Genomic DNA, 27,631 nt, shown 5'->3' with positions numbered 1-27,631 from the left:
GCCCAAAAGGACTGTGGAGAACTTGTGTCCATGTGAATAGAAAACGCTGCCTTTGTTCCTGTGTAGTAAACAGGAGCCACTGCTCCCCTGCCCGTAGGAGTAACAGTAAATACTCCACTACTGTACGCATTAATCCGAGCTCTAAGCTTATTCACAGGCCCTAAAATCAGCAGCTGAGACACTTAATCTGCTGATTTAACCTAATGCCAGGCGGCCGCAAATGAGATTGGCTTCCCCTGTTCCACGAGCTGTAAGCAGCTAACCTGCAGAGCACATCCCCCACACGCTGAACAAAACCTTTCCTCTCCTTTCCCAGGTAAACCACAAGGCGCTTCCTGAAGAAACATCCCTTCCCAAAGCGCGCTGCCCGGCACCTGTTGCTGCATCCTGGGGCACGGGACAGGCGCTGTCCCGGCCGTGCCCCCTGTCCCGGGGCTCGGCTCCCGGTGCGGCCGGGGCAAGGCGGGCAGGGAGGGGCCGGGGCCGGAGGAGGAGCCGCGCCCGCTGCACTTAAGGGCCGTGACCGGCGCTGCCCCGCGTTCGGGCGGGCCATGGAGGTGGCACGGGATTGCGTGGGATCGCTGCTGCGGTGAGTGCGGGCACGCTCCCGCCCCTTCTCCATGCCCAGTTCTCCGTGCCCTTCTCCATGCTGGCCGGTGGGGCCGGGCGGCCCTCGGTGGGCTCCGGCTGCCCTCGGTTGGCTGCAGCGGAGCGGGGGGCGCGGTGCGAGGGCGGGCGGGGCTGGCGCGGGATTAACCCCGATGGACGCTGCGTGGGAGAAGCAGGTCAGGATGGTGTCGCCGGCTGAGGCCCTGCTGAGGGAAGCACAGGTAGGAGCCCTACCTGCCTTTGAGGCGTAGTGGCCTCTCGGTGCCCGAGGCTGCTGACCACAAGCCCGGTGATGCTGTCACCGAGCCAGCCGCGGCCGGGGCGGTACCGCTCTGTGCGCTGCTCGGACACCCGTCCGCTGCCGCTGCGCTTGTGGAGGCTCCACAGTTCGTGTTTGAGCAGGAGAACCACGCTGCGACTTGAACCCCAAGTCTCCTGACTAACTTCCAACCTTTTTCTATTTTGTTTTGGTTTTTCTGTTGTTTTGCCTGGCTGTTAGTGCTGCTGTGGTTGCCAGTGAACCCTAACTTAAAAATCAATCTGTGCCGTATCCTGGAGCGCGTTGTGCAATGCTGGTTTTTCTGAGCAAGGCTGAAGACCATTGCACCACATTCTTAGATAAACATATGGGGCACATTGCAAACAAAGATAAAGAGTGAAATATGTGTTCAGGGTTCAAGGCAGGCTTTTAATCCTCATGTCCTCATAAAGAATTAAGTCATCTCTCCCACCAGATTTGACACTGGAGTGAGTGCTTGTGGCAGCACTTGTGAAGCCCTCTCTAGAAGATTGTAGCTATCCAAAACAAACTGGATAAGATTCTAGGGTCTGAAGGTATTTGATCTTTCAAATATAAAATATTTTTGTATTTTCCACAGATATGGGATTCCTTCTTCCTTTAGAGAAGAGCTAGGACTTGGTCCTTTTGGCTTTAAAGATTAATAAAGCAGTAGTGGATTTGTCTGTATTTAATGTGTCACTCTACTTTCTAGTAAAAGCAACTGCACCTTAGCTCCTTTCCACCACTTGTTTCATGACTTAGCTCAATCAGCTTTTGATAGGAAATTATTTTTGGTAACTCAAGTCTAACAGAGGAATTCCCTGTATCAGGAATTGGTTTGTCTATGTTTTGAGGACAGCTACAGCAAGAATGGATCTTTCTAAGAGCTCTGAATGCAGCCTGGTCTGTTTAATCCTATGATCTAGGAAAGAGAGTGGCACACAAAATAAAAACAAGCTTTCAGCAATAGGCCTGGAAATGGAAGGATTCACACTCTGTTTATCTTGCTGCTTTTCATCATCCTGCCTTTTGTCTTTTCATTAGCTGAAACCTCAGTCTGCCCTGGAGCCCAGACTCACTTCTTCATAGGCAGGCTTAGTTTAAAGATGATATTGGCAGGTTTTATCAATATGTAGGTGAAATGTCACCACTGTTAAATAACTTAAGATCTTTCCTGTTCAGTGACTGTCTGGTGGCCATAATGTAAGCCCTGATCTATTGATCTGTTTGTTTTTCTTGCTCTGACTTTAGATAGAACTAGGCAGCAGTGTGGGGTGGCTGATCCTGACTCCTTGAGAAACCTTTGCTCAGAGCTTCAAAGTACAGCTCAGAGTTGGCTGGGGTGAATGAACCCTGTTGGCTCAAGTCCTGCCCATGGGCTGTGTCCCTAGCATTTCTCATTCTTTATCAGCCTGTGTGTTTTGGCTGTTGCCCTTTTGCTTTGTCTTTTGTGAACGACAGCTTGGCTTTAACAGTGGGAAAGAAAACTTTTCAATGGGACTGATATTGACTGTCCTCACAAAAAAAAAAAATTAAAATTGGAGTACTCACACATATATCGCTCAGGTTACTATTCTACACACAAGTTTTTTAATTTGTGGGAGGCAATGAGGTGTAATCAACTATGAAAGCTCTCAAAAGCCCAGTGCTGCACTGTTTGCCATCAGGGTGCCCTGTGATGTCACCAGCCCCAAAGTAGATGAGCAGGCTTCCTTCCTTCCTTCCTGAGGGAGAGACTCAGTGATTCAGAATGTGAGCTGCCCACGAGCAGTGGGGTGACTGGGGGCCCATTAATTAGTCAGCAGAGAGATTGGCAAGCAGGGCCTGCCCTAGCAGCCTTCCCTTCTGTGGGGTTTCAATGCCCTTGTCAGGGCTGCTGTCTCCATGTCCTCCTCCCTGGCCCTGGCCCTTTTCCAGGAGGAACAGTGCTTATTAGCTCTTTAATATGAAACAGTGCTTGTTTCCTGAAAGCCAGGCTGGCTGCTCATCCTCTCCAGCTTTGTCACAGGGAGGACAGAGGTTTCCATCAGCCCTGTGTGTGTAAATGCCAAATGGTGAGAGCCACTGTATAGCCAGGACTAGCAACAAAGTAAGAGCATGAGCTGGAACAAGACTGCTGAACGTTCTCCTCCTCTAAAAACAATTAAGGCTCCAATAATGCCAAGGAGTTTTTGTGGAAGGTGTAAACTTATTGTTTAGAGGAAAGGTAATAGCCCAGAAGAGTGGTTCAGAATTGGATTGGTAAACAAATGACTTGCTGAAATCTGAATCTGGTCAGGCACAAAAATGACATTCTGTGCATTCCAAAAATATGCTTATGGACCAGATAAGAGGTGTGGAAAAGATATTTATTCTGCATGGTTGGTGTGGATTTGCATAAAATGGACATCAACATTTGTTGAGTAAGTCGAGTAACTTTATACCATCTCATTGTGTGTTGTTCTATGAAGTCCTGTATTTACTCCCTGGCTGCAGATAAAGGCTGGCAGTTTACTCTGCCCTCATTGAAAGAGAATAGATTTTACTACGTAAAGTTGACTTTTTGCACCTATGTGGGAGAACAAAATGGGGATGTATCCCTTTCCCACCCCTGAGCAACTCAGTATGAAGGAGCCAAAGGTACATACAGAGGGTAAAGTCCAGGAGTGTGGGAGACAAAATATTGCCTCCCTTTAAAAGACTTAGCAATCAATCCTTCCCAGGTGTCAGGCAGAATGCCATTTCTGGCAAGCTGAGTATTGACTTAGCAATTATCATTTGGCAGAAAAAATTGTCATTAGGTGTAGATGAGAGCAGATCTGTACATTGGTGTGGGAGTAGATTGTTACTGGTGTTATGTTCTTGGTTTACCAAAGGTAAATATGCAATTGCCCAGAAAAATTTCAAATCTCTTTCTAAAAGTGATTTAATTCTTCCAGTCTTGCTGGCAGCCTGCTCCCAGACTATACTTGGATATTAACTTTGATTGCATTTAACTCCTTCTCATACAAGCCTCTTATTTTGTGTTTTTCAAAACCAGATGGAGTTTTATGGGCTGCAGATATAATTTACAAACAAATGCCTTGACTCTTCAAAGTCAGGTGTAGCTGTATCACAAAGCTCTGCTTGCATTCTGCCAAGGGGTGCTTTCAATATGGGTAATATGTTCAGTCTTCCTAAAACAAACCCATATCTTAACACACAAGATTGCTTTCAACTAATTATGTATCTGACTGAGTGCTTATCTTGTAAATGAAGAGAATGAGCTAAGTAACTGAATGCAGTAAGAGCTGCTGCCTTTTAAATTCAGTTTTACAACCCATCAGCTTCACCGTGATTGTGACCTTGAGGTCAGCTGAGCTAGAGGTGTCTGCTTGAAATTGTATTAATTTTAAAAGTCTTTCCAAATGTCACAGGCAGGAGAGAGTTCAGAGATAATATATCTGTAGGGCAGTGCAGTATTTAATTTTGAAGTTAAGCTCCAAGAGTGTTGATGTGATCTGTGGATTACTTGTATAATGTGATTATGTCAACAGTCTTCCTCCTTCTTGCAGTACTTGCCATGACTGTTTTTGTAACTCTGTTGAATTTTTATTTGTCTTAGATCTTTCATATCCATGGGAGCATCAGTAGGAGCAGTAACAAAACAGACCCTGTTCCCTCCTCTCATGCCTGCAGGGCGCCCTTTCCGTGTGTCCAACGCCTCCCGCAGCAGCCGGAAGGGAATTGTTGCCAGCAGCCTGCAGGAGCTCCTCAGCAAGGTACAGCAAACCGTCCCTCTCTGACTGAAGCTCATACAGTATCCCAGAAAGACAGCCCACAGATTCTTGTTCTTCTAAAAAAAACACCATTAGGGAAGTATTTCAGATAAGCGAGTCTCAATATGAAATGATTCTTTAGAATGCTAAAATCTCCTGGGGTTTTTTTCAGACTTTGGACGCCTTCGTTATAACTGCTGGGATCGTTACTCTGGTTTTGGAGGAAGATGGCACAGTTGTGGACACAGAAGAGTTCTTCAAGTCCCTGGATGACAATACACACTTCATGGTTCTAGAAAATGGACAGAAATGGACACCAGTAAGTGTTGACTGCTTCTCTCTCATTTGAGTAGAAATGGGTGGAGGAATGTTTGTGGCTGCTAAAACTGTTGGAAAGAGGGGAGAAGAGGAAGAAAAATTCCTCTGAAGAGGTACAGTGTAAACTTCTTGTTGAGCTTTCCTGGATGAAAAATCAAGTTCCTACTTCTTATTGTCCCTTGTTTGTACATAGATCTGTTGGCAAAATCCATCAGGAATTGAAGTAAAACATTACAACTGAAAAGACTAACAGTGAAAATCCCCTGCTTTTGGAGAAGCTTAGAAATATTCGTTCTTGAGCCTTTTTGTAACATGAAGAAAATGAGGGCTTTGACTCTGTGAAGTTAAAAATATACAGTGTCTTTAAAGATTAGATTTAGACTGTGAAAATGCTCAAAACAAAGTAATATAAAGCAAGTTCTGACATCTGAAGGCAGTAATAGTTAATGATAGTTAGAAAAATGCCTTGTTTGATTTTGCAAATAGCCAGAAGTTGGCATCAGAACCTAATGTTAGTCTGCATGCTTCAAGATTTTAAGAACTATTTAAACTGGCTTGCTTTAGCCTTCTAATCATATGAATTCAGTATTCAATTAGTTCTTTTATGGGGAAATAGTAATCTGTACATTAATAACCTAGAGTCAAGCTCCTAAATGTTTTTCCATGAGATGGTTGTTGCTGAAAAGCTGGCATCAGAATTATTTGTGCCAGGCGCAGGGCTGTCTGGAAGCAGGGACACAATTTTTGTGCCTGCACACATACAGCTCAATCATGTGGCCCTGTTTTCCCAGTCTCCTGTGGCAGTGTGGGCAGCCTGTACATTTTTTTCCCCAAATACTTCACTGGTTTTTCAAGCTCTGCACCTGGGGCACGAGCTCCAAGGGCAGGAAAGGAGCTGCAGCCAGGGTGTGACTCCACCTTGCCCCTTTCCCCTGTCTCCTGTCTGGCATTGCAGCAGCGCAAGTTTGGAGGCAGCCCCTCTTCAGAATGTGCTGAGTGACAACAGAGCGATTGTCACAGCCTCACCAGTCACCTGGAGTGTAGCACCAGCCCTGTCCTGCTTTTTCCAAATATTCTGGGTGCTAACGGGGAGGGGTGTGGGGAGATGCTTCCAAGCACACCAACTGCTTGTACATGTCCAGAGCTGTTGTTGATAGGGGACCCTGTTGCTGGAGCTTGGAGGTTATCAAAGTAAAACAGGCATAAAATTGCTGGCTAATGATGAACTGCTGTGTTTAACTTTGCCTGACTTATCGTGACACTGTCTGAGGGCTGGGGTGTCAAGTACAGAAAGGCCCAGTCTTACACAACCTCATTGCTTCATTTAGCCTGCAGAAAACAGCCTGGTAGCTGCCAGCTCGGTAACCTTGAGAGGAATGTGCTGAGCAGAGGATCCCGTGTATCCACTAGATGTCTCTGTGAATATGGGTTCTCTCAGCTATTTTCTTTTTGGTTTTCCTTTCTTGAAGCACACACCCTGCAGCAGACAAGGGCTGCTTTCAATAAAGGAGGGTGCATTTAAGGTGGAAGATGACTTTTTCTATGCTCTCTCTCTCCTTTGCTTTTCCTCTTAAAATCTCATTAAACCCTTGGCCTAATCAGCAATAGTTCCCTCCCTGTGTTTCTTTTTAGTGGGAGGAAAGATGTTGTGAGCCAGGTTTTGAAATGAGTGCCCTGACTTTTCACAGATGTCATCTTTGTCAGTGTCTCCTAGAGCACTCATCAGTATTGTGTTCCTAAGCACAAGGACCTGATGTCATCCTGGTTATCTGGTGGCCTAACCTCGCTGCCTCAGAGAGAAGCCAGAATGTATCAGGATAAATAAATGGCAGCAACACTGTCCAGTGGTATTACCTCTGCCTTCAGTGTACTCTGAAGAAGCCCTACTACAGAAAATAAATATTCAGGAGTGGCTCTGTCACTCTAGAGTTTTAGTGTCTGTTTGAAAAACTTCAGAAGCCTATTCAGGACTTGAAAAATAATACATGAGCTACAGACCTCCTTTTCTGTGTGCTAATGCTTTTAATTCTAGTTTAGAATTGACCAAGAACTAGCTCCAAGACTGGAGTAAGCAAAGGTACTTCTGAAGAGCTGCACTGTTAACAATTGCCTTGCTGTAGTTTCCTGTGTCATGGTACAAACTGTCTCTCTCTTTTTAAACCAGACAAAGAATGGAGTTGTGGCTGTGAGAAAAAAGAAGAAAATGGGAGTAGCTAACATCACTTTTGATCTGTACAAGCTGAACCCTAAGGATTTTATTGGCTGCTTAAACATCAAGGCAACCTTCTATGAGATCTACTCTATCTCATATGACATCAAATGCATGGGAGCTAAAAGTGTATTACGGTGAGTGTGTTTCCACTACTGGGCAAGTGTACGTGCTAATGTAAAAATCTGTGTTTACCATTGGTTCTGTGGAGCAGTGGTTCTGTTTATAAAATCAGGATTTTTGTTATTTCTTAGCTACTGACTAATTTATTGTATTTACTGAAAGGGTATATGTAGGGTTTCTTTGTTCTGCTGAGAGAATTTCCTCACATTTCCTTGACTTGTTTGTCTGAAGAATGCAGGGGTCTGGGGAAAGAAGCTCTTTGAAGAGGAGACTTCAAGGGGATGAAATGAAAGGAATTTGAGATCTGATGTCAGGGGTCTTAAAGCTTGCTCAGACATTGCAGTTCCTGCTTGCCAGATTCACCACTAGAGCTACAGGGAGGGAAAGGAAAATGGAAGAGAGATGACACTCTGCTCTCCTAATGTGGATTTGTCATCTGCAGTAAGACTGATATCACTATTCTTAAGCCAGCTGGTGTGGTCTCTGGGCTTGCTAAGGGAGCCTGTCAAGGACCTCTCTCTCCTGCAGGACTGATCTGCTGTGGGCTGTGAGTTTGGTAGATCTGCCTGTTGGGAAAAGCTGTCTTATTCAGGGGCAAAATAATACCTGTCCAGTTCCCTGTTCTCAGCAATGAGTTGAAAGTTGGTGCCTTGTCAAGATCAGCTGAGTTCTGCCCTGGCTCAGGAAGACTCCTGAGTTCCCCTTCCCAGAGGTGCTGTGCTTTGACAGCTGTTTAAGCTGCAACCCCAAGTTTCTGTACCTGACTTTTAGAGTTCTGGTTGAGACACAACGGTGTGCTACATTTTATTACTTGAGGACCAGATCTGATGAATATGTCATCAGTGACATATATTCATCATGAATGAATAGGTCATCTGTGAAGTTTTGATTTGTCCTGAGTGACATGTGGCCTTCAGATGAAGCAGTCTTTAAGCAGTTCTTCCTCTCCTGATGCAGGTATTCTGATTAGCACTGTAATGCTGATCTTCTCTGTCCTTCAGTCTCACTGATCTCTCCCACTTGACTTGGGTGGTCCTAAATCTTTCAGGCTACAGCTGGTGTGGCTGGAGACAAGACTCCTCTCTGGTCAGGATGGAGTGATTATCCAGCTACATGATACACCCACCTGTAACACAGATCTCATCAGGGTTTCTTCAAAGCAGAGGTTTGCCCTTGGACAGCTGCATTCTTCCAGTTCTTATGTTTGTCAAACTCTCTCGAGCCAAAAGAAACTCTGATCTCTGCCTGCCTGCTATGGAACTGAGTATCTGCACTGGAACTTGTGCTGCTAAAGGAGAGTTTGAAGTGACAATCCTGCCTCCCTGCCAAGACAGGGCAGCTGGTGAGAAAGGAGCAGTGCTGGCAAGCAGCTGAACTCGCTGTGGAGTTCTTCTGGAAGCTCTGCTATGTTGCAGAGTGGAGCCGTAAGGGAATTGTCACTGTCAGGGTGGGGCGGCACTCTGCTAGCATAGAGCAGGGTGACAGAAGACATAACCTTGGGTACCCTTGAACACAACAGTGACATGGCCTGTCTCAACTTGCTGTTGAAATCAGAGACAGAGGATGTCAGGATCCTGGTGCGGTCCCTCTGCTAACGAGTTCCAGATTACCAAGTCTGATGCCCTCTGCCCGAGCCCACGTGCTGGGTGTGGAGGGAAAGGACTGAAAAATGCTGCAGCTGTTCAGATGGGAGGGGCTGGAAGCCTGCCAGGTCTGATTAGTGCACTTCCCCTGGTGGTGTTTCCCTGTAGTGTCCCACTGAAGGATCAAATGTCGGGTTCAACAAATCACTTGCTCCGTGGCTCAAGTGGCAACTGCTCCTGTGTGCAAGTGACACACTGCAGCTGCTCAGAGCCCAGCACCAGGTGCAGCTTTCCTTGCAACTGCAAAGCTCCTTGGCCTCTTCTGTGTGCTGGAGGAAGAACAGGCTGCAGTGGCACGTGTGGGAAGCATGAATAAGGGCACAGTGTTCTGAAATGGCTTCACAGGCTCTAAGTACAGGGTATTCTGCTGTGCTGAGGCATTGGATTTCAACTGCAAAGCTTTCATGACAGTGGGGTTAAAAATTAATTTGTAGGAAGAAGATTTTTTCCCTCTCTGCTTAAGCTCAAAGGATAAGTGAATAGAAGCAGAGGGTTCACAGCTGCATGTTTTCTTAGACAAGAATTCAGAAAATCTCTTTTTCTTTCAGAAGAGAGACTGATCTGGTTTCTGAATCTTCAGAAACTGATCCCATTTCCAGTTTTGGAACAGTTCCAGTTTTTTTGTACTGCTTCCCAATGCCTCAGCATCATACTTGAGTGCCCTCCTAACTTCTGGGGGAAGAGACTCACATGTAGCCCTCAGTACTTGTGTCCCTGCTGTTTCTTGCAGAATGGAAAGATGCAGTTACAACTAAGTTGAATAAATGACCATTCAAATATTATCTCTTCCCCTGTGAAGATCCACAGTTTACATTGCCAACCTCTGATACTTACCTTATGTTATCATATGGATTTGTACTGATTCTTACACAGCACTATATACTTGAATGCTGATTTTATCAAATTTGTAGAAAACAAAGTAGTTGTGAACTGAGAATTCTTGCAGCTTGGCCAGCAGTAATTTTCCTGCTTCACCTGTTTTGCTGTTGAGTACCCACTGTAATGTGATTGTTCAGCTTCAGATCTAATCAGGTTTGATCTGTGGCTTGCAGATACATACAGGGTTGTATTAGTGAATGACAAAGGTGAGACATAAGGTGAATTTATGCTGCAGGAATGCTGCTCCCAGGCAACAAATCAAACAACAATCAAAGTTGTTTTCTGTGGTACTGTGATGGTTTGAGTGATGGCTTTGCAGAAGCCTGTAAGCATCTACCAGGATGTCGGTCTGCTTTGTTGAATGTGATTTCTAGTCATGCCAGTATGCCAATGGTTTTCTGTCCATCAAGTATTTTCTCTAAAGAAGATACAAAAATGACCATCTCCTCAGAACTGAGAAGGAATAAGAGCGGTTTTTAAATATATTGACTTTACTCATCATAATGTTGTGGGTGGAAAGGGGGAATGTAATCTTGCTGGTGATTTTTTTTGTAAACAAATTACTTTTCTTCCAGGAAAGTGCTTCAGCTACTATCCCATGCAGCACAAATAGCTGGACAGTTTCTGCTCTATACTGGAACATACATGCTGCAGTTGATGGGTGAATATGATGAAGAAGAAATGTGCATGAGATCCAGGCGGGAATAGTGACCACAGCCGCGCTCCTAATGTCGAATCCTTTGCTCACAGACATTCTCCTGCCCAGCTCTGATTGTTGCAATGTTATAGCAGGGTGGTGTGCACTAATGTGAACTAACATTTTTCCTGTTTGGGTGTGCTTGTAGGCCTTAGTCATGAAGTGTTGGATGTTCACAGGCTCTTAACACCGCAAGAAGATGGGTGCCTAATCTGGCAAAAGGAGAGAAAGGGCAGATTTTTGTTCCAGAAATTCAAAATTAAGAATAAATATACTTGGAAATTTTAATACTTTGTAAGCAATGGAATATTTTTTGCACCAATCAGGACACTGGAGTTTTTGTGTGGTTATTTGTTGTTTGTTTTTCATGACTATCTACTTGCATTCTGAACAGACTGGGCTGTAAGGTGAGGGCATGGGGGAGACTGTGGGGTTTGCTTGTTTATTTGTTAGTTTTAATCCTTAACAGTGCTGGCATTAGTGTGAAGCTGACATTGAGGTGAAGTGTACCTATTTACTCCTGCTGACAAGGGAACTAGATAGACTGAAGTTGCACTTCAGTGACTGAGTCTTCTCATGAAGTCTAATTGGAGATTGTGCAAACACTAAGCAGAAGGTTAAAATTTAGCTTTACTTCCCTTGAAACAAATAAAACCTTTTCATTATAGTTCTTTATATTTTATTTTTAATCTTCAGGATGTTTGGGTTATTACAGCTCACACAGTGGAAGAACCTGATACATTTTCTTAATGAATCTGATGCCCGGTTCTGCCTGAGCATTGAACAATCTGCTGTGAACATGGCTTATAAACAACCGGCTGGAGCTTTTTTTTTCAAGGTTTAAACCACCACTTCTGCAGTTTTTACTGTTACAAGATGACCCTAGGTGTCAACTTGGGCTTGAGGTACATTTAAGAGATGCTGGATGATATTTTGTTGCCCTTGGGTTCGGGGGAGAGCAGCAGGACGCTGTCTAGTCTTGCATAACATACATGTATGCTCTAAAGTGAGAATTTGTGGGATTATGATCTCCCAAAACAAGCTGTATTAGAGGACAAAGTAATGCTTCCTGCAGTTTATTGAACTGTTGCTGTGCCCAGCTTTCAGTAAGCTTTTCCTCAACAGTGTGAAAAATTGGAGAACAAGTACCCTTGGGCATCTTCTGTCAAAATGCAGACTCATGTTGGTGAAGGAAAAAAAGCCCAATTTTGGTTGTTCACAGGTGCAGCTTTTGAGGTTTTTGTTTGCTTGCACATGAAGAACTTTAGGGAGGCTGAAAGCTCTTAAGGTGACATCAGATGCAGGAAATGTGTCTGTCCTGACAGTAGGTGCCACCTAGTAAGAGAAGCTCTGGTGCAGAGAGAACAAGGGGGGCACAGAAATCAGTGGGAGTGAAAGGGAAAGGACCACTATGAACCCCACAGTTGTTGCCATGCCTCTGAGACAGGAATCCATTAACTGTGTGCACCAACTGCACTGACCTGATCTGCTAAAAGAGAAGCAGAAAGGTGCAAAAGATGAAGTATCATGGTTGGTGGTATTTATTCTGACCTCTTAGCTGGGTCTGTTCACTTCAAAAAGGTCACTGATACATAGGAAATTGCTCTTGCTTTTAGCTGCAAATCTCACTTCCATGTGCTTATTTTTTCCTTCCCACTGTGAGTGTGGCTGTGCCAGTTGGAGCTGCATCTTTCAGATCACTGCTGAGAGGAAAGGCAGCCTAAACCCACATGCTAAAGGGACTGATGGATACAATTTTTGTTTGGTCTCTGCCCATCTCTTAAGTGATGGTATTACAAATAAATAGACAGCTAAGAAAAACTTTGTATTTTTTTTTCCTAAGCCCTGTTGTTTCCCATCTACTTCTGAGCATTTGCTGGAGGAGGCAGAGGGCATACTGCTCCAGATAAGGGGAGGACTTGTTCTTTCCTAATTTCTCACAGGAGAAAATGCCTGGAGCTTGCAGCACTGTCAGGTGTCCTTCAGAAGAAAACAATAAACTATTCTGGGAGTAATGAGAAAGCTTCCATTTTGATATAACCTCTTTATGTTTTATCTGTATTTTTCTTGACATTGCCCGCATAAATGGTTGTTGCCATGCTAATAGTTGGCCAAAGTCTTTCTTTCCCTGTCAAGGAATTGCATTTAACTGACTTTACAAGGACACAGTAATTAATTTTTTCAGCTTTTAAGGACCACTTATTCTATTAAAACAAGCACACCTCTTGAAAGCAAATTCTCTTAAATGCTTCTATGAGTATTTATGTTGCCTGTGGTGGGAGCACCAGCATTAAAAGAAGGTAAAACCACTGGAATAGCTCATTGTTGCTTTGTTTGAATTGCTTCTTCAACATCTGTAGTACAGAAGTTTGTGCATGTCTGAACAGTGCAGATCCCAAATTCCAGCCTTCTCTTGCCAGAGGCAATTGTTAGAGGACTAACACACCACAGTTTGCAGTGGCACTATCTGGGAATCCAGCAGTGATCTGAAAAGCTAACCTGCTATGAATGTGCAGTGTTTTTAAGCAGCTGCTCCTTTAACAGCTTAAACACTTAAAACTTGAGCTGCTGAAGTTCCTGTGTGCAGCAGTCTCCATCTTGGAGCAATTCCTTCTGTTCAGCTGTTTGCATTTTGAATTAAAGTAGCTCAGCTTTGATATTTTCTCAAAATAGGAGGAGTGTCCTGGAAGTTGTGTCTAAAATTGTTTCATTGCTTCTGAATCTGGATCTTTCACAGGCTTAGTATTTGGAGGTGATGTTTTCTACTGTACCAACTTCTTTCTGGAAATAAAGTTTTGGCTTTGAGTCAAACTGGAGGACTTTGTCATTCTGTGAGTTGGAACCAGTTTGTTGGTTTTTTTTGTTTTTTTTTTTAGCAACATGCTTAAGAAGAATAGCTTTTACTTCAGCTGTATATTGTATGCAACACAGAAAAACTTTGGTGTTATCCATCTTTTAGAGAACTATATACAAGCGCTGTACATTATCTAGCAAGACACAGAAAAACTGAAAACACCATTTTTACTGCAGGAATGTGGAGAAGCATCTAGATTTTTCCACTTGGCATTTTTAGCTTTAGTTTTATTTCCCATAAATCAGTTAACCTGCACCTGTTGCTGCTGCAGACAAGGCTGGGAGCAGGGGTGTGCAGGAGGTGTGGAACACGTTTGCTGCCTCCTTGTTTTACTGACCCTTTTTGCCTGTTGCTTTGCATCACTTACTGACAATGCACCAAGTCCTACTCTCTGGTGACCAAAAAAGGAATTTTCACTGAAGTAAGAGACCTTGTTGACTCAGGCACTGCTCATGTTCTGCAAACAGAGCGAAATTGCTTTCTTCTCTACCAGAATGAAGGATCTAGTAGCTTTCATCTGTGTGCAGTTTATCATTACTTCATTTCCTTCCTTTCATAAACCCCTGGAAGTTTTCTTGCACCTTCCAATTCTTTCAGGAGAAAACTTTTCTGTGCAGGGAGAGAGGAAAAGCCAGGGTCTAAATTCTTTAGATCTTTTTAATTATACTGTAGGAAGCATTATGAATCCCTTCCCTACAGAGGAGGGAAGATAAAAGCAGGAATATTGGACTTTGAACTGCAATTTTTTCAGTGAAGTGTGCAGAGAGGTAGGTATTCACAGTTTTGGAAATGTTGGTATTTCTGTATATGAAATGTGAAGAAAACTTTATATGATCATTCCTAACTGGCAGAAATATAATTCTCAATCATTTCAGTGTGCTTCTTTCCTGAAATCACGCTTGAACTAAAGACACAAGCTACTTAATTAAAAGTTTAAAAAAAAAAATTGAACACCATAGTACAATTTATATTTTTGACTTGATGCCCCAAGGTTTATTAGAGGGGATTATTGTGGTGGTTATTATTGTGATTATTATTTATTATTGTGATTAACATACCACTTCAGTTATGTATCAGCAAGTATCCTTGTGGGGCTTAGAGTTTATCACTGCTTTTTTGTTGACATATATGTAGCTAAGATATCTTTAAGGATTATTGTTTTGTGAAGGGAAAATACAGCATTTTTGCACTGCACAATTTTTAATCTCAGATTATCTTGCTGTAGATTACCTTGCTGTGAAAACTGAGATGGGTGAAAATTGCATTCAGTGATGGCAATATTTTCTGCTGTGTGGTGCCAATTTGAAGGAACATCGTTCATTAATAAATAAAATCACGTAGTGGCTTTGGATGTTGTCTCTATTAATTTCCAGAATAACTTATTCCTGAAATAATCATTAATATTAATGAATCTATGGTCTGGCACAAACTGTTTCCAAATGCTGGACTGTGGCAGTGAAGTAACTGGATACTATTTTGTGCCTCTGAACTCCTAACTCCCAACTGCTGACTCACTTTCTGGCCTCAGAGAAGCTGTGCAAACTGTGTTTCCCTTCATACAAAAGCTTTGCTTTCCTCCATCTTTTACAAAGTTGCAAAAGAGCACAAAATACTGAGTAGAGGAGATAGAAAGGTCCCGTGATCTCTGGAGCTCACTAAACAGTGTTAGGATCAAGGACTTTATTTTGCCTCAAAAAACCTCTCTGCAGTCATTTACCTAGAGTAGTAGACATTTGACTGCAGGGAAAAAATTAATTTAGTTTAGTGAAATATCCTATTTGTCTAGTTCAGGATTAACTTAAGCTTGAGGGGGGTTAGCATGCAAGTGTGATTTGTCTGTTGCTCTCCTATCTAACAAGTACATCTTGTATTATCTTAAGGGACAGTTTTGCAGGGCTTGACTAGAGGAGCAGTGCCCCTCTTGTGAGGGAATCATGGTCTGGTTTCTTGCTGTGGGAAAGCACAGGATAGAGCTGTGTTTGGTTCAGTGGCAAGGCTTTGGCAGTGGGAATCAAAGAGATGCTGTGGAGGTAGCTCCTGTGTCATACAGAGCTCCTTCCATCTGGCTCTGAAAGGAACCCACCACTGCCCAAAGCTGAGACCCTCAGACAAGCTGCTGGGTCTCTGTGGAAACATTATTTAAGAAAAGGTAAAAAATGCTGGGCAGCAGCTGTGAGAAAGGACTGAAAAAAATGTGGGAGATAACCTGCAGACACCAAGGTCAGAAAAGAAATGTGAGGAAGCACTACACGTGCCAGACTGAGCTTTCCCTGCAGCCTGTGGAGGAACATGCTGGAGAAAACAACATCCATCCATGGATTCCCCCCACCCAGAGCAGGGGCCCTGCCTTGGAAGAGCTGCAGCCACAGGGAGCCCATTGATGAGGAATTGCTCTGGCAGGAGCTGTGGCCAGTGAGGGACCTGCTCTGGAGCAGCCTGTTCCACAGGCTATGGAAGGAAGCCACAGCAGCAGGCTCTGAAGGACTGTACCCTGGAAGGGCCCAGGGAGGAGCAGGGGAAAGGGGGAGAGGGAAGGAACAGCACAAAAGAATGGATGGGGAGTGACCATGGCCCCCATTCCTCTGTGCTGCTTGGGGACAGGGAGAGGAGGTCAAAGAGCTGGGAATGAAGGAGTGAAATTCAGCTTTGGAGCAAAGCAGAGTTTGGAGAAGGTGTTGTTGTTTTGTCTTTGTTTCTCACCATCTTATTCTGTTTTTTTCTGAAATTAAATTGATCTTCCCTGAGTTCTGTCTGTTTTACTGATGTCAGTAATTGGTGAGTGGTCCCCCTGTCTTTATCTTGACCCACAGACTATTACATATTATTTTCTCCCCACATTTGCTATGGGGATGAAGTGAGAGATCAACTGGTGGTTGTCTGGCAGACAGCAAAATTTAACTTACCACAAGCACAAAACACTGAAAGAAAAAATAAGCAAAAACCCCGAGGTGTTGGTGCTGATGGTGGCCAAATTGGAAACAAATCTTTTGGAGTGATTTCTGAATGGCTTTTCCCAGCAATGTTTGGAGGGACAGAATGCAGTCATATGCGAGACAGAGTTAATATTTTCACTGTACTAAGCTCAGTCTCAGGCATGTTTTCACCCCTCAGTCTGAATAGTTCATAGTAGGCCCCATTCCTAATCTGTTCTTGATTAGGAATATTTATTAATAAATAGCAATTATCACTGGAAAAAGAACTTTAAAATAGTACTGTTAGTAGTTTCATAAAACAAAACAACTAATAAGATGTAGCACTAGAAAGAGAGTATGTCTTAATAGACCCCGGAATCAGGATAATGCATTTTATGCAGTTTCAATATAAAAAATCGATTGACCAACAGTTTTCTAAAAAGTCTGCTTCAGTAATTAGCATACATTATGTATAGATTGGGGGGGAGTTTATGTAATGTAATTATTATAATAGGTCGTTTGTGATTGTCATGCATTAAAAAAAAAGAAAAAGCTTAGATCCTCAGACAACAACTCTATTTAAGAAAACAGTAGCTTAATGATGTGTGCAGTCAGGCTATTATAGACCCAGAGAAATCTCAGACATCTAAGAAGTCCTTTAAAGTCCTAAAGGTAATTTCTTATGACACATTTTTAATTACACCATGAAGTCCATAATAATCTTTTATGTTTAAAACACTTCTAATTAACAAAGCGTCCTCTCTTGCATAGGTTCATAGCTTGGTTTGCTGCTGCTCTTTATTAAGAATGCTTTCAAATAATCTTCTCCCACCTCAAAAATCAGGAGAGAATGTACAAGAAAACTAAAATAATCTAATTAAAGTAGAAGGACTGCAGATTGACTACTGAGCTAGACAAACTGAAGTCTATGGTAAACTCTATTTTATTCCTGAGAAGCTAAATTGCAAATGCCATCATTTCAGTGATTCCTGTACAAAATATGCTCAGTGTAGGTGCTCTCCCAGCTGCAGCTCTCTTGCTTTCTTGCCTGCTTAGGGAAGTTGTTTAGAAAAGCTGCCTTGAACAGCTGCAGAATATTGTCCTAGCTTGCACCCAAGTGATCTTGCTTTCCAAATAAAAGCCACTATCTTCCAGAATAACCAAAGTGTTTTCAGAGATGATTGATTATTCAAAAATGAATCCATTTTACCAGAAACATAAAGTATTCAATACCTGCTGCAAATATTCCAGTCTCCCAGAAGAACCATTTCATCTTTGGATGGGATGATCAAGCTGTTTTTCCTCATTCTTACAAGCACTTTCTGCATACTACATTAGGATCAATAATTCATCTTGATGAGTACTGTCTCTCATAGTTCCACCTTTGAGACCACTGAATTTAGTAAATAGTCCTCTCAATTCCTCCTAGTCTTGGCTGGCCCTGACATGGTACCATGTTCAGATTTCACAAGAGTTGTGATCAGTGAAAACAAAGCAGGTTTTGTCACTTGCAGCACCAACTATGGCTAAAGGCAGTAGCAATCCAATAGATAAAAGTCACTTTTCTTTCTCTAACTTCTCTGTCTCCAAAGGTTGTTGACTTTGGGGTTGGGGGTTTTACTGGAGTGGGGAGGTGGGTTGGTTGGTTGGTTGGTTGGTTGGTTAGTTGGTTTTGACATTTTGGTTTTCTTTCACTGGAAAAATTCCAGCTGCTACTTCTGTTCTTCTTATTCTCTGTGCCTGATGTCACCAACTTCAAGCTATTATTTTATACCTTTGGCTATTTTTTGATAGCTTGCCCTGGTGGCCCCTTTATACGTGAGACCTTTTATGTTGTTTCTCCTGTGGCCTTCCATCACCTATTCCAGATCTCCTCTGGCCACATTCAAACTAAAAATACTTCATGACTGAGGGGAGACGAGGGTGGGCATGAAGGGGTGGGCAGGTGTTTAAGCAAATACAAATTAAGAAAAAAAGACATTTCTATCTGTCTTGCTCTATTTCATGTTAAGTCTTTTCACACAGAAGTGATCAGCCTCCTTGTTTCTGGAGCACTTTTAGCATAACTGTGTTCCATGCTAACAAGGTGGTGTCCTAAGACACTGCTGATTACTTGGAGCTGTGCCCTATTCCTGACAGATCATACAGACCACATGTGACATAAAGTCCCTGTTCATTAACAGAGTCAGGACACCACAATGAAATAAATTTGCACAACAGACATGTATCTCTCTGCAAATCTCCCATGCACAGGCAACAACTGTGTCTCCACACCCTTGCCACAAAGCAGTGGCATTCAATTGTGCAGCCAGTGTCTATTGCAGCCCCATATCCTCCCCCATTCTGGCTCTCTGTTCAACAAACCGACCGTGAAGTGTGTTATTCACAGGGCCAGCAGTGGGCTGAGTCCTGGCCCTGGGCCAGACTGACCTCGTACATTCCTGGCATTCAACAGCCTTTAGATCATGAATATGGTAATGCTGCTCATGGCTGCAGGCCCAGGCAAGGGTGAGCAGCCTCAGGGCCACTGCTGCAGGGTGCTTTCCTAAGAAAAATAATGTTCACTTCTCTCTGTGTGTCAGTGCTGGCTCGCTCTCCTCATTCCCATAGGTGACTCTGGGAGTCCCCTGCTCACAGGGGGATGGCTCAGCTGCTTTTGTGCACTCAGTTTTAGGGCACGTTCCTTCAGTGGCTGCACCCACCCAGCCCCTGACAGTGCTGAGGACTGTGCTGTTAAAAATAAGCCAGGCTTTGTCCAGGCAGAGCTTGTGCTGTGCTGCTTGTCCTGGGGCTTGTGGACTTGTGAGGAATGGTGCTCTTCTCACAAATGTAATCTGAGAGGATCATCTGTGCACCAGGACAGGAGTGGTATGCTGGTCTGGGTTGGACATGTCTGACACATGAGTGGGATCTGTGCTGGTGAGGGGAGGGTGGCAGCCAGGAGCCACTCACCACCTGAGAAAACAGGTGAGGAGGAAAACTGTGACTCACCTGAGAAATCCAAGACCTCGCTGGAGCAATTTATAGTCAATTTTGGCTGCAAACCTGCTTTTATAGAAGAAGTGTTTCCCACAGTGAGATGAATCATTTTTACCTGGAGAGCTACACATTTCATCTCAAATACATGCTTTGCTAGGTAAGTGTTAAATAAGTGACAGTCTAAATAGGATTCTAGCCCTTCATCTTAGAGGTCTATTGCTTTTTTTCTTTTTTCTCAGGGAATAAAACCATGAAAAGTTAAGTTTGTTCAATAAAATCTGTACCTGTCTTTCCCCCTTCCCCTTCTGCAGGTTGCAGTACAGATCTTTGCTGCAAGGGGTTTTACTCAAGAGTGTTAAGGAGACTGAGCTGGATGGGATAAGATGCTTTAGCAGCAAAAGACAAGAAAACTCTAGATGAAGTCCATAGATTGTGCTTGGACCTGATCTGCTCATTTCTAAATTATCTGGGAGAAAAAAAAGTACTGAACTGTTAAATGTCTGTGATTGTACAAAAATCTTCAGGACAGTTAATCAGGCTGTCAGGTGGACTGAGCTTCAGAAGTATTTCATGATACTAATTTGAATAAGCAACACCTGATGAAATTTAACATCCATAACTGCATTCACAGGAAAAACAACTGCTGTGTTTCCAGTGACAGGATTTAGTTTAGCTGGAGGTAGTGTGAACAGCTCAATGAAGGAAAAAGCTCAGCAGCCACCAAGAGGGCAAACACAAGGAATATTAGAAAATAAAAAGAGTAGCAAGAAGCATCCTATTACACTGCATAAAACGATGGCCATAATTTAAATACTCTTACTCCCATTTCACAGACACTGCAGTAGAGCCAGTAAAGGAGGCTGATAAGCAGGGACTATGATAGGAGTGCAGGGTCACACTCAGGCATGGGGAGATTATTTAGTGTAATATTTTCAGCTCAGAAAATTTTGGACAGATAGGCAAAATGAAGAACAAAACCACTAAAACCTTCCCCTTACACACAGCTACAATGGTCATTAGGAACTGATAGTCACTGTTCCTCAAAACAGGAGAGTTATGGGGCACCCATTTCAGCTGTCAGCTTTACAACAGAAAGAACTACTCCCTCACAGAATGGGATTCAGTTGTGCATGGAAGGCAATGCCATAGGAGACTTCAGAGGCTGAAAGTGTAACTGTGTTAAAAAGCAATCATATCACTTCAGGGATACTTGAAAGAAACTATTAAATGTGGGGTCCAGATCCTTCCTGTGGCTCACCAAAGGTTTAATCATTGACTGCCAGATGCAGGAGGGCATTTTTGTGGGAGCATTACCATATTCTTTCCCTAGCATCCATCACTGACTACTGTCAGAGGTGGAATTCGAGGTTGGACAGATCTTCCATCTAATCAGGACCAGCTGCCATCAATGCACTCATCTGGTGAAAACACGCTTTTTTCCTTGATAGTCTTTAGCATGACTTCTGCTTAAGAGACCTTTTTGTCCTTGTTCTGATGTCTCCCACACTCAAAATGCCAGTACTTCATTGATAAGCTCTGCATTGTATTGCCATCTATTCAGAGCTGACTAAACTCCAAAAGCAAGCTGTCAATATCTCATATTCATTTTCCTCTTACAGCTGTACCACTCACTCACCACATGGTACAGACAATGGGTGGTATACATTCCAGCTCAATTATGTTTTTACTCTGTCCCCCAGACAGATTGGTTCCCCAAAGTCTTTAATGTGTAGAGAGGCTGGAGAGTTGAACACAGATAAATGCCTGCCTTAATTTTGCATTCCCATAGTCTTGGTTATAGCTGTAAGGAAACACTAGACTGGCCTCTTTACTGACTCTGCTGAACACAGAGTGCAGCCCATTCTCTGGCTCTGTTTGTTTGTGTAGCTAAGTGACCGATTAGAATGGAGGTTAAAAACACAGCCACACCAAACACACATCTCTGCCTGAAAAAACAAGCAGGTACATGCTTCCCTCTACTCCAGGTGCTACAGCTATTGCATAAAAATCACTCTGACCAACTGTGCAAAAAGTCCTGCATGAGTAATTGTTAGCATTGAGGCTAAGCATGGAGAGAAACAAAGGGCTGAAAGAAAACACTCATTTCCAAAGGACAGAAAATATGTCACAAATCAAAAGACATTAAGTGCTGGAAAGTGCAAAAGCACCTGTACTCAAACACATGAATATTCAGGGTTGGAGTTAAAGTTTTCCATCCATTTTGTCAAATAGTGATAAAAGTGTGTGAAAATGCAGCTAGAAACTCCTTTGGACCAGATGTAGAATTCCTCCAGTGTCACTTCACAGCCTCTTGGGCTTTGCACCTTAAGGTATTTTCTCCTAACTTGACTTAGTGACCTTTGCTTTAACATTACAAAGTTCAGACCACATCTTGTGGGCTAAAACAAACATCAGCAGTATCTCCATTGACAGCCAAGCTAGCAGCCAGATGAGTGGCATTAAAACAACCCCCTGAGTGCTGTGTTTGAGCATAGGTGGCAATTCGTGAAACCACAGCTGCCACAGCAACAAGTTTAATGGGTAGGGGGGGTGACAAAGCAAGAAACTGTTTGAGAACCATATGAAATACAATGGATTTTCTGGGCAGAATACAAACTCCAAAAATTTGAGCTAAATGTGCAGTCTGGTGTTTGTCATAATAGACCATACACTTCTCTGTGCATGTGTGTGTCTTGCTGTCTCACTTCCCCTTTGGAATGTTTTTGCTGGGTTCTTGAGCTGTTTCTAGACTCATCTGCAGCTGCAGGGTGTCTGTAACTCATGTGCTTCTTGTAGATTTTGTCACAAGAGGCTGATGGAGAAAGAGGTAGTGGTGGAGATACACAGGTACACACTTGAACAGGAGCATGACTGCCCATGCTTGGTTTTCTCAGGAAGCCAGGTAAAAAAAAAAAAAATTCTTTTAAGATTTTTTCCCTTTCTTAACTGGCATGAAACTCTTCAGACTAAAGAGGAACTAGCCTGGACTTTTCTCCTAAAGATCACCATGGACTTAACAGCATTTGCTAGCCTGCTACAAGCTGTCAGAGTAAACCCACCATATGGATTATATTTATTGCTTTAGTATTTAATGTAAGTGCTAACAAGTTTTATAACACATATTGTTAAATATCAAAATACAGCAAATTTATAATTCTGAAAAAAGAAAATAGTAGCTAACTTAAGTGTTCTCTTACATCATTAATTTCTCTCTAGTCCTTAAAAACTTCAGCAAATAGAAATAGTCTTAGCAACAACCCTGATATAAACTCAAATGTGTTTCCTGAAAAGCAGGAAGCAGCTTAACAATCATATCACATGACTAGTTGAATACAGAAGAACTTTGCTGGTTTTTTTCCAAGGTATTAAAGCAAATTTCCATGTGACTTTGTGGGACATGACTGTTGCTTCAGCTGCTATTACTGGAAAATCCTTTTGCTCTGCAGCATGGGCACTTTACACATTTTGTCCTGCCTGTGAAATTCATCATCTTGTAGAAATCCATTTCTATTTAGCCTTTGCACGAGCAAGGAGAACATGAGAAAACCTGAAGACAGAACACAGAATGCTCTACAACCCCCATGGCCTCATCTTGTGATTGTGTGCAGCTGTTTCAAAGCAGCTGGATCTCACACAAGATCAGAGTGAGCACTTAATTTGCTGCTATGTCTGATGCCTTGTCAGTTCTGACCAACAGGAATAAAGAATCACATCACATTGAAGCCCATCACACTGGAGCACCAGAGACTTGTCCAGTAGAAATAAACTGTCTTGGGTTTTTCCCAGCTAGCAATGTCAGACTAATCCAGATATGGCCCAGCAGCCAGATCTTCCTCAATCCATATCCTCTCTATCATAAGTGGTCATGCCATTTCCTAAAACACAAGTTTTGACCTCTTCTAGAATTTAGTGGTTTTCTTTCACACTTGGGAGCAAAAGATACCATGAGGATATAAGTCATGTAAACTGATTGTTCAAAAGGCTGCCTGGAGCATGAATCCGCAAGCTTGAGCTGGTGGTTTGTAGCTGTTGTAACACCTTACTAATTTTTCAGGTTAAATATATTAATTAATTCATTTTTACAGCAGAAATGAAGTTAAAATTACAAAAGGAAATAAATAAGGAACAGCAACTAAGGGAATAAATCTGCAAAGGAAATCTTAAAGGTCTTCTCCCAGTTTTTTGTTGGGTTTTCTTTGTTTGTTTGTTTGGGGTTTTTTTGTGCATGGTGGGGAAAAAAAGCCATACTCTAAGTATTAAATTAACCTATGGAGTGAATAGGAAATAAAAAAAAGACTATGAGTTATGAAGGTTAGAGGTCAATCTATATTATAGGTATGTGAGAGATATCTGAGAGAGCCAAATACAACAAGTGAAAATCCATTGTACAGAATTTACAGTGTGTTTTTATGTTAATCTAAATATACAGTGAATCTCATGGACTTGGTCAGATGAAGCACCAGGGAGAAATTTAGATGCCTTAAATTTCCAAGAGATGTTTAGTGAGGTTTTAAAATACAGCCATAAGTAATCCATAACAGTTAAGTACCTAGGAGGATTGTGAAACACTTAAGTACCTTTAAAATCCTAGACCAAGTCTGTGGAGACCTAAGAATATGCAGGGTTTACAACACAGGTTATAAAGGCACATTCACCTCCTAAATCAGCTGAATTATTAAGTAAACATAAGCATGGATGAAAAGGATTTGAAGGTACATCTACATTCAGTGACCAACAAAAGTGTCTTCTTTCAGATTACCAGCAGTAAAACATGGATAAGCTGCAAGTTGATTCAGGTCTGACTGAAAAGTAAAAGTTATTCATGTAACTATAAAATTTGTACATGCAAATTCATTGGGTAAGCTGTTGCTGACCTCCATCAGGCACACAGGTCTACAGCCTTCTGTGTACCCCAGTGGGTTGCTTTGCATGTGTGGGAAACTGGCTGAAGTTTTGGCCTCTAAATGTTGTTTGACCAACTGCTGCTCACTAAGAGTAGACAGACCTTTCAAAGGTTACAGACATTGGCAGTGCAACCAATACAGCCCTTCAGAAGGCACATGGACTAAAGGCTCTACTACAGTACACTCTCATTGCTTCTTTTCTCCCCTTACTGCCTACCTATATCCATTTGGTCCTTTTTGCTTTTATTCTTAAAATCTGCTTTGATTCAGATCATCATATGGGTTTTACCTTCTGCTGGGTTATGTGATTCAAGGATTATCTCCACAAATGGAAAGGAGCAGAAAGGAACAGAGGCAAGGGGAGAAATCCAATGGCACACCCAGAGAAAAGGAACCTCTGCCTTGGCTCCTGTCAGTGAGGGCTCAGCCTGGGGTCTGGTGTGACACCCATCTCCACAGTCCATGGGAGAGGCTCTGTGGGTCACTCTATAGAGAGGAGTTACTGCCTGCAAGGGGGTGGGAATCTCTAGGGGATGCAGGGGAAGAACATCTTTGGGATCATACAGGACAACTTTTGGGATATTTAGAGGAGGTAACCAAAGGTGGGGATAAGAGGGGATAAAGACGGTTTGATATAGAAAAATAAAAGGATGTGAGGCTAAAGTGACTCAACAGGGTGGAAACAGGTTTTTGGTGAGTATGCTTCTCTGGCTATGCCTTACACCTGATCATCTCAGTGTGTCTTGTCTTTGTAGACTGTATTTTAATTATTTTTTGGGTGAGAGTGGCGCCTATATTCCATGTGTATATTATGTGTATGGTGGCCTGAGTACCAGCAATTAAAAGTGGGGGCCACAAGTCACAGGGGCTTATGTGTCTTAGATACAGCAACTGGAGAGACAAGAGCACACACTTTATGTGAATCTGAATGTCTGTGTGTGGTCTTTAGCAAACAGCAAGCCAGGGCAGGTGGGAGTCAAGTTTTGGAGTAGCCATGAGTCCAGGAAAGAAAGTGAAGAGACCAGAGGATCTCTGAGTTGGCTACTGGAGAGACAGGGGGTCCTTCTGAGAAGACTGTGGTGGGGTCAGCTGCTGGTGAGGCCACAACTCTGCACTAGCTACCAGAGGAACCTGTTTGCCTGTTTGTTATTTCTGTGTCAGGCAGATTTGTATCTCTGGGGATCCAGAGGTCATCCACTGAACAGGCTGGGTGTCCCTAAAGCCAGCACTGGACAAGGGAGCCACCATTCATAGCTGTAGATCTATTACCAGTAACTAGAGTGGAACTACAGGTCTTTGGGATAAGATATCTGCATGCCAAAAACTGGAAAGACTTGGGATCCAGGTGTTAACAACATATTAACATGTTAACATATAAACATATGCAAATACATGTTTATTTTCCATTGATGGGCTTCTGTCCTGATCAGTCAGAGAGAGGAACAGGATGGGGCCATTAATGCTGTTTGTTTATTGTGTCAGTGCTGTGTTTTCTGCCTGGGTCAGTCAGCATGGCCAGCCATGTCTGTATCTGTATCTGTATCTGTATCTGTATCTGTATCTGTATCTGTGTGAGCCTACAGGGAACACACACCCAGCCTTGCCACTACCTGGATCTGGGAACCTACTGGATTTTAAGAACTGGCGCACCAGCAGTAGGTGAGAGGATGGCAAGTGTGAACTGTAAACGGGAGGGTTTGCAAAGTGTGGGGAAAGCCAGGCCTGGAAGGCACAGTCAAGGACATATAGAGTCAGGCAATGTCCAAGCCAACCTCACTAATCAGGCTGCTGAATAATGCCTTGTTCATGGATCTCTTCCAAAAATGCAGCTCACACACGGAAGGACACTTCTTTTGAGTCCTTCAGCAGAGAAAAAGGCACATAGTATCCAGTCCTCTGCTAATGGCTGCTTGCAAGGCAAACATGCTGATCCTGATCCTCCAGCTGCTTCCCTGATGTCAGAAAGAGAATTGACTCAGCCTAGCATGATGCATGTGGGCTACTCAGAGGTGATTTGCTGCAAGCCCTGCTGGCAAACATTTGTGGAAAGGCAGGGCTGGAGCTGAGAGCACAGAGCTGAGATGACATTGTTCATGTCACAGCAACCTAAGGGCAGACAGACTGCGGGTGGCCTCCCAATGCACAGATTTTGGGTTATTTGGAGGTCATGTGTTGATTGGTGGGGGCTACCTTGACTGTGTTCAAGCTGTAGAAAGCACCCAAGATTGTTCTCCAGAAAAGCCCCAGCTGGGCCACCTTTCAACAAGTGGATGAGGAGGTTCTGTAACTCTGGCCTCAGGGCTGCTCTTGCACAACAGCAGAGACTGGGTTGGGCAGCACAGATATGTATGGACAGATGAATGTCTCCCACCAGGGCTAAATACTGGAATAGGCTGTATAGACAATGGCATCCCATGGAAGAGTCATGCTGGCATGACAGCAGGAACTCTCTACTTGGGAAACTCTGCAGCAGTTACCCAAAGGGGTCATAAAGCAGATTCAGCAGCTGTGGGAAAGTGGCTTCCTCTCTGGAGGAGAAAGAAAATCCCCTTTTTCATTAAAAATCAAGCATTTCCAACCATGCATATCCCAGGGCAAACTCTGTATGGTGGTGACATGAGCTGTCAGGAAAGTTTCTTCACAGACTGCTTGACATCCCAGTTACAATTTTCAGACAGAAGCTTGGAAAAAACAAAACAAAACAAAACAACAAAAACCAAACAAAACCCCACAAACAAACAAAAACCCAAAAAGAAACACAAACAAAAACCCAAACAAAATAACCGAAAACAAACAAACAAGAACAACCCCCCAACCAACCAACCAAACAGACCAGAAAGAAAACCACTCCAAAAAAACGAAACCAAAATACCCATCAGGAAAGAGCTGGGTGAAGAAGATGGCAGGGCACAGAGAAGGGCTACCCATCCTTTTGGATGCTGCCCCTTCACAGAATCACAGAACCATAGGATCAGTTAGGCTGGAAAAGACCTCTGAGATCATTGAATGTAACCCATGATTAACGCTACCATGTCACCTAGGCCATGGGACTAAAGTGCCACATCCAGTCTTCCCTTGAACATCTCCACTGCCTCCCTGGGCAGCCTGTCCCAGTGTCTCATCACCTTTTCTGGGAAGAAATTCTACCGAAGCAGAGCTGTGCAGCGAAGGCTGCGATGTGGGCGCCCGTCGGGGCGGGGGCACAGGAACAGGGGACGGAGACGGCGGCGGTGTCCGGCCCCCGCACGGGGTGAAGGTGCCGCAGTCACGTTCGCTGGCCTGGCTTTGGGCTGAGCAGCAGCACACCAGGGATGGGAGCTGCCGCTGGGGCAGGAGGACCCCCAGGGACCCCGCTGCCGTCGGGGACAATGCGGGGCCGGTGTCACCCAGCGGGGCCGGTGTCGCGCCCCGGTGCCGAGGGCGGTGCCGGGCGGGGGCGGCCGCGGGCGGGCGGGGGTGCGGAGCCCATAAAGCACCGCCCGGTGGG

General features: G+C 43.5%; 1 protein-coding gene across 1 annotated transcript; it reads left to right on the top strand.

Moving 5' to 3' along the window:
- Positions 1–383: 383 nt before the first annotated feature.
- CIDEA (cell death inducing DFFA like effector a) lies at positions 384–13,311 on the top strand. Its single transcript, XM_054642869.2, has 5 exons — positions 384–589; positions 4,473–4,629; positions 4,799–4,945; positions 7,109–7,290; positions 10,374–13,311. Exons 1-5 carry the CDS (start codon positions 552–554, stop codon positions 10,504–10,506), a joined length of 657 nt encoding a protein of 218 aa, XP_054498844.1. The 5' UTR covers positions 384–551; the 3' UTR covers positions 10,507–13,311.
- The last annotated feature ends 14,320 nt before the right edge of the window (positions 13,312–27,631 follow it).

This window comes from Agelaius phoeniceus, chromosome 1 (assembly GCF_051311805.1).
Source record: "Agelaius phoeniceus isolate bAgePho1 chromosome 1, bAgePho1.hap1, whole genome shotgun sequence".
In the NCBI taxonomy this organism is placed as follows: domain Eukaryota; kingdom Metazoa; phylum Chordata; class Aves; order Passeriformes; family Icteridae; genus Agelaius; species Agelaius phoeniceus.
The sequence above is the reverse complement of the archived record's forward strand: the minus strand, read 5'-3'. Positions and strand labels throughout refer to the sequence as shown.